Here is a 6,813-nt window from a genome sequence, read left to right as displayed (position 1 = left end):
CCTCAGCGCTGCCTTCGCGTTTGCTCCATCGGGACTGGTAAGTCCTCACTTGGTTGCAACGGGGCTGGAAACTTACATGTGCACTTCAGACAAGTTGTCTGCATTGAAGTTTCCCCTCAATCTTTTGTTGTGCTGTGCATCCTAGTGAGTTCATCTCACTTGTGCTTACTCCTTGCGGAGTCTTACTGCAGCACTCATGCTGCCTCAGTTCTGCTTCTAGCGTTTATTCTTCTGTTTGTTGCATCCACCCACCTCCTCCCCTTTTTCACCACCCCGATACTATGTATCTGTATTTGTATCTGTTTTCTCAATTTGTCATTGTTGACCAATCCTTTTGGCATCGTTGTATCTCTTTGAGCAAGGACTTCGTCTTGCCTTTCTGGTTGCTTTCCCTGTGATCCTCTCGCTCCGGCCTCCATTTGGGTGCGAGCTGCAACCTCGAGTCTGTCAAAAACCCGGGCCGGACGAGGGGGTAAATGCGTGAGTCCGAATGCAGGCGGGGCTCAACTAGAGGGGGGTCCGAGGGCTCCGGTAGTGAACCGAAGCTTCTCAGGGAGCCCGGTTCTGCTGGATGGTACAAGAGGCTCTAAGAAGGACGCAGCCTCAACAACTCGGAGGGAGCGCTGTGCCTCCGTTACGTCTCAGTTAGTCCTTGTATTTCTTATGTCTGAGGTGTCTTGTAGAACAGGAACGGGAATCACTCAGAGGGACTTTGGGTGGCATTTTAGTCGAGATTAGAACTCCGGAACTACAGGTTCTAATCTACGGGTATTTATAAAGGAGAATGGGGAGGACTTAGTCAAGGTCCGAAATGACAAATGGGACAACACCGAAAGGTGCCGAATGATACCAAGAGGTACTGAAAGGTTCCGAACGATATTTAAAACGGGGAACCGAGGTGTCGGGCCAAGGAGGGCGGAGTTGGAGGCCGGAAAATGAATGGGGAAGACAAATGGGTAAAGGGGGTTAGCCGACCGAATGGTAGTAAGAAGGTAGTCGTGCTAAGAATGGAAGATGACTAATAAGTGATAACGTGAGGGAGATCACCGAAGGATGCGGGTAGCTCCGAAAGCGGAGTTGCGTATCCGAAGGATGTTAGGTGACTCCAATAAATGAAATGGGTGGAGGAATGGTTTAAGGGCATGTCACGGGATATCGGAGGTCCATCGGGATATCGGAGCAAATCCGGGGTCTCCGAATGTTCCTACTCGGGACCGAGCTTCTGGGATGGGAGTGGCCAAGGTTCGGTGTGCCGCAACCAGACCGGAGCTGAGCCAGTCAGGAGGGAAGGTGGCTTGGGGAGTGGGGAGGCATGGTGTAGGGGATGGTGAAGTTGTTAGGAAGGTGTGGTGTGGTGGGAGTGCGCGGGGTCGGAATTCTGGGATATGACAGAGTCGATCACCATACCTCCTCAAGGTTTCAAGGTGTTGTGTGTCTGTGAGGTTTGGTTCTGCTTCCAAATGCATGTTGATTGCGTTGAATGCTTCGAATAAGGTCGATTTCTGAAAGTTGAAGTCGGTGAGGATCTGATCGAGTTCTTGGAGGAGCGAGTCGAATATATCTTTCGATTGCTCTTCAAGAGGTTGTTGGCTCCTGGAGGGTTGACCTCCAAGGTCATCTTGGCTCATCGTCGTGCCTGTAACTTAGGTGCAACTTGACTTAATGATGATCTTTGATCCACCAATGGACGCAACAAACAGAAGAATAAACGCTAGAAGCAGAACTGAGGCAGCACGAGTGCTGCAGTTGTTGGAATCAAGCACGATACATGTATTTACACATGTTTGCACCGATGTTTTAATCCTAGTGGTCTATTGTTAGCTGGTCCGATCCCGGCCCCGTTGTGGCCTCACTCCTATGGTTTTCTATAGCAGTAAGACTCCGCAAGGAGTAAGTGTTAGAATGGGCAGATTCGGACAACTCCGGAGCGGAATTGGAGACTTAGCATGGAAGGACCTCGGCCTCAGCGACTCAGGCGGAGCGCTGTGCCATTGCTGGTTGTCCTGGGGGTCCCTAATTTCGGATCTAGCAGAGGGAAAGTCTCTTGGGGGGAATTCATGTCGATTTCGGACTGAGGTTACAAGTTACTAGGTACATTGTATATAAGGAGGGGTCCGGAATCAAAAGGAACAAGGGTAGGACAAAAGGAGACAAAGGGAGATGGAAAGAGGAACAACACCGAGGGTCAAGTGTTTGACTCAATGGTGTTTCCCAAAGGAGGAATGAAGGGCCAAGGCCCAAGGAGGAAGGAAGGAGGATGGGAGTCGGGAATGGCTAGCTGACTGAATAGAAGGAAGCAGCAGCCCAAATAGGAATGAGGGAGAATAGCGGAATTGAAATGGACAATGCAATAGTTGCAAGGTCCGGGGTAAGTCCGGAAAGTCCGAACTCGGAAGTTAAACTCCGGAATATTGGCAAACGTAATTAAATGGAATGAACTAACCAATACAATGGGTATAAGCGGAGGTGGGGTCAAAGTCCGAGGTTGGAGCTAAGACCGGAGGTTCCGGAGACGGAGACACAAACGGGATTCCGGAGCGGAGGTCCGGAGTCGGGAGCATAGGTTTTGCGTACTCGTCTGGAAGGTGTCGAGGTTGGGGTCGGACCCGGAATGTTCCGGAGTCGGACCGAAGGTGGTGTTGGAGCCGGAGGTGGGATAACCTCTTGGGAGTCGGCAAGGAGAAGGTGACGGAAGGGAAGTAGGGCTCCAGAGTTCGTTTCGGGGTTCCGGGAGCCCGGAGCGGAGGTCGGGATTGTATGGATATGACAGTAAGCACAAGTGAGGTGAACTCACTAGGATGCACAGTGCAACAAAAGATTGAGGGGAAACTTCAATGCAGACAACTTGTCTGAAGCGCACATGTAAGTTTCCAGCCACGTTGCAACCAAGTGAGGACTTACCAGTCCCGATGGAGCAAACGCGAAGGCAGTGCTGAGGGAGCGGGGAGAAGGGACAACACACGTGAAAATCACGTGACGACAATAAACGCGAGGACTAGTGAACACCCGCAAGGTCCCATCAGCGCTGCAAAAACGCAGGACCATGCGGCACCATTCAGCGCTAGATACCATCGTGATTAGTCGTGTGAAATAAGGATATTAAACCATGACTAATCAGACGGTATGCTCATACCGTCTGATTAGTATCCAGAATAAACAACAACCAGTGATTGCCTGCGATTGACACGAATTTGACCCGTCAATGTCTCGCTATCAGCAACACCGAGTAACTCACAGCACAGCGTGGGTGAAACATGGTGAAGGAAACTGCTAGATTATATGGGCATGAGTCATGGAAAGCCCTGCAGCTCCGTAGCTCACAAGTCATATTTAATGTCGTGAGGCGGCATCCTTCCTTTATTTTTCACCCATATTCAGTACTATAGTTTGTGCGTGAAGAGTCACTACGAGTCCGAGTCCGTGCGTACAGCGATTGTTCTAATAGTATCCTACGATCCCATCGACACTGTCGTCGCTCCCAATTTTAGCATTCCTATGAAAATATCCTGCAGAGCCGCGTCAAGGCGAAGCTAAAGTTAAGGAGAACAGTGAGGGATCCTCCGATGCCTTAGTGCGATCGGACAGTGGAATCGAGCGTTTTTGGGAAGGCAGACTTCAGCTCGAGTGACTACCTAAGCCTTGCATCCAGCGATGCGCTGCGGGCAAGGTTCCTGGATGCCCTGAAACAACACCCCTCTTCACAGGACGGCTCCGCGGACATCCTTGGTTCAAGGTTGCTAGATGAAAGTTTTCCAGTACATACAGCTCTCGACGCGGGCCTCGAAGAATTTTTTTTATGCGCCATCCGCACTGGTTTCAGTTCAGGGTCCGATGTCAATGTTGGATTTTTCCATCCGTCCCTCAAGCTGGAGATGTGATCATTTACGATTCTCTGATCCATGCATCAGTCCGTGATGGAATGAGGGCGTCTCGGGTTCATCCTTCCATGTGTAGAAAGTTCAAACACAACTCGGTCTCTGATCTTCGGTTACAAGAGATCCTCAGAACATGCCCAAGCATTCGGGAAGGAAAAGCATGTGTTTTCATTGCCGTCGAATCTCTTTACTCCATGGATGGTGATTTCGCGCCACTTCATGAAATTGTGACTCTCGCAGAGGATCAATTCCCTTTTAAAAATGCACATGTCATTGTTGACGAATCCCATTCCACTGATATATGGAGAAAATGGAAAAAGAATAGTCTCTCTATTGCGATAGGAACATCGAGTACTCGTCCGATTGCATACGTTTGGAAAAGTTTTGGCATCGGTGGGAGGTGCGTCGCGTCTTGATATCCCTTTCTTACACAATTACTTATTCCAAGGTGCAGCTGTTATCATGACTACTCCCTGGCTTCGTGAATATCTAATCAACTATGCACGACCCTTCATGTATACCACATCATTGTCTATCTATCACATCATCGCGATGCAATGTGTTATCGGCATGCTGAGAGAAGGTGTTGTTCAAAATGTGAGTAGCAACATCGAGTTCTCTGCCACTCTTGATCCAATTCGACCCCCTTTAGCGAATCGACCATCTGCTTCACCTTTCATCGTATTTTGTCCGAACGTTGCGTAGTCGTCTGAACTCCATCCCTGATTCGGAATCTATCATCGTCCTGCCCGATCAGACGCACACTTGTAATGACCACATATATTCCCCAGGTCAACCTTCCAACATGGTCACTGCCTCCTTGGTGTCGCCGATCATACCGTTGCTTACGCCATCCTCAAACCCCCGGCACTGGCCTAATGCTCTTGCTCGATTTTTGCAAACTGGAGGAGTGGATCTCTCTGCCTCGCCCTCGTCTCATCAGATGAAAGGGATTGGTACTTTGGATTACACGGCACAACGTCGATATCTCGCATATGATATTACACCGCCGATTGTTCTTCGTGCTGCATCTTGAGTCCGAATATGCATGCATGCGGGAAATACGAAGGATGAGGTGGACAGTTTGCTAGAGGCAATTGTACATCTTGAAAGCATAAACTGAATGCCCGTGCAAGAGGTCCTCTATTATTGCAAATTTCCTTCCTATCCAGTTTTCTTCCGCCCCACTCGCTATTTCCAAATTTCCGCATTTGTCATCCAACCCAATCCATGATCCTGAACTCCCCCTGCTTCTATGTAGATTCCCTTTTGATCCCCTCTCCCTCCCGACACAATCCCTCTCAATTTTAGACCTCTCAACCCTACAATGGCGACCTCTTCGATCCCTGCCATCTTTCTTCCTGGCGGTGCTCCTTGTTGAGTGCTAAGCGGCCCTTCTAATCCCGATTGTATTGGCATCGCCTCACTGAAATCGGAGAGAGATAAGACCTTGTGGTAGTTCCCCTCTCAACCCATGTAGTTGCCCGCACACCCATCTCGGAATCCTCGAGAAATCTCCAAAAGTAGCCCTGTCGCACCTCATTCCCTCCCCCTGGCCCACCCGGATAGAGCAACTTGTGACCCCAAGAATCCGTTCATTAGCTTACTAATCCGCCAGGAATTACACAATGTCTGTATCTCATCGAAACACAGAGACGACAGGTTTAGCACATACCTTACTGGCATTCTCTTCTCGCTCTGTACGAAACACAATTATCTCTCTTTCTCCTTCCACATCCGGCCTTAACTCTCCAACCCCTCTCTACGTTGTCGAGACCCCGAAGAAATCCGGTGATCCACCTAACACGATATACAGGATCAGCAGTAACGGGCAGAAGGAACACGTTGCTACCTTGATATGGAGAACGTTTCGAAAAGACCTGATTGTCATTGGTGGAGAGATAAAAGAATTGAGGCAAGTCTTGCCAAGGAACGGATTCTCTTTGTGAGTGTCAGTCACTCCGGGTTGAAAGATAAGCAAGGGGTGTGAACTAACACTGGTACATGACATTTATCTTTTTTGAGCAAATATACGATGCCTACGCTGACGGGCGATTGGGCGTGGGACACGCCATTCGATAGTCCCGAGGTAAGTTTCCTTCACAAGAGATACACTCATGGCTCTAATCTTTCATTTTGAATCATACGCACACAACGTCGTTGGATATCCCAGCTTTTCAACTCTTCAGGGAAATCCGTAGCGAAATATGACAAGATTTTCAGAAACGAGAAGAAGAATAAACCCCCTGCGGAGATGGTTGTAGCGCCTGAGGCGATGGGAGTGCTTGACATGGTGATCATCGGTCTCCTTTGCTGTCGCCAAGCCATTAGAAGAGATAGAAGTCTTCTTATCTGCGCATTGTCACTCTCCACCTAGTGAAATTACGTAGTTTGTGCCACTTGTGCTTACGTGGTTGACTCTTCTGTGACATCACGTGTATTCCCGCTACTCGTCACACCGATATCTAGGCCTATAGAGGGGGGTTCTCAGGACGTTCAAAGAGGGCCTAGAGGCCTCTTTTGTATGGGAACACCCCAGGACGTCCTGAGAATTCACTTTCAATTCAAACATTCCGTCTGGGACGTCCGTAATTCAAACTGAAGTCACATGTCTGTTGCTATCGCTGTGTGCATCCTAGAAATTGCAGAATCATGAGTTGGAGTAATAATACGAAATAAAGAGGAATTTTAGAGGAATTTATTGCAAAAAACCCGATGGAAAATGGTCGAGAACTGATGGAGAAATGCCCGATTCTCGGTTCACTCAACACGCACGGGAGTGGCATGCGTGGGAAATGACATGCAAGGTCAAAGCTCAGTGCTTCTCAGATGTCGAAAAAATACGAGAAAATATGTAAAGTTTACTTTGAAGACATGTATTTCAGTGCGCAAACTTTGAGGACATTTGAACTACTATTCAGCGAGATAGGGGAAATGC

General features: G+C 48.8%; 3 protein-coding genes across 3 annotated transcripts; 2 read left to right on the top strand and 1 right to left on the bottom strand.

Moving 5' to 3' along the window:
* Positions 1-1,145: 1,145 nt before the first annotated feature.
* EI90DRAFT_3024759 (uncharacterized protein) lies at positions 1,146-1,628 on the bottom strand (the record flags this gene model as incomplete). The annotated part of the gene is made up of 1 exon (XM_039057904.1): positions 1,146-1,628. The coding sequence occupies one exon, from the start codon at positions 1,626-1,628 to the stop codon at positions 1,146-1,148; it is 483 nt and encodes a 160-aa protein (XP_038907540.1).
* A 983-nt stretch (positions 1,629-2,611) lies between these two features.
* Positions 2,612-4,911, top strand: EI90DRAFT_3148481 (pyridoxal phosphate-dependent transferase; the record flags this gene model as incomplete). Its single annotated transcript, XM_039065573.1, has 9 exons — positions 2,612-2,651; positions 2,704-2,769; positions 3,586-3,813; positions 3,867-4,199; positions 4,228-4,275; positions 4,330-4,472; positions 4,528-4,556; positions 4,581-4,642; positions 4,667-4,911. 9 exons carry the CDS (start codon positions 2,612-2,614, stop codon positions 4,909-4,911), a joined length of 1,194 nt encoding a protein of 397 aa, XP_038907539.1.
* Positions 4,912-5,503: 592 nt separating this feature from the next.
* On the top strand, positions 5,504-6,076 carry EI90DRAFT_3024757 (uncharacterized protein; the record flags this gene model as incomplete). The annotated part of the gene is made up of 3 exons (XM_039057903.1): positions 5,504-5,820; positions 5,901-5,964; positions 6,065-6,076. The coding sequence occupies 3 exons, from the start codon at positions 5,504-5,506 to the stop codon at positions 6,074-6,076; spliced, it is 393 nt and encodes a 130-aa protein (XP_038907538.1).
* Positions 6,077-6,813: the final 737 nt, after the last annotated feature.

The sequence above is a fragment of the Cantharellus anzutake genome, assembly GCF_015039405.1.
Source record: "Cantharellus anzutake strain C23 chromosome Unknown EI90scaffold_301, whole genome shotgun sequence".
NCBI classification, from domain to species: Eukaryota; Fungi; Basidiomycota; class Agaricomycetes; order Cantharellales; family Hydnaceae; genus Cantharellus; species Cantharellus anzutake.
The sequence above is the reverse complement of the archived record's forward strand: the minus strand, read 5'-3'. Positions and strand labels throughout refer to the sequence as shown.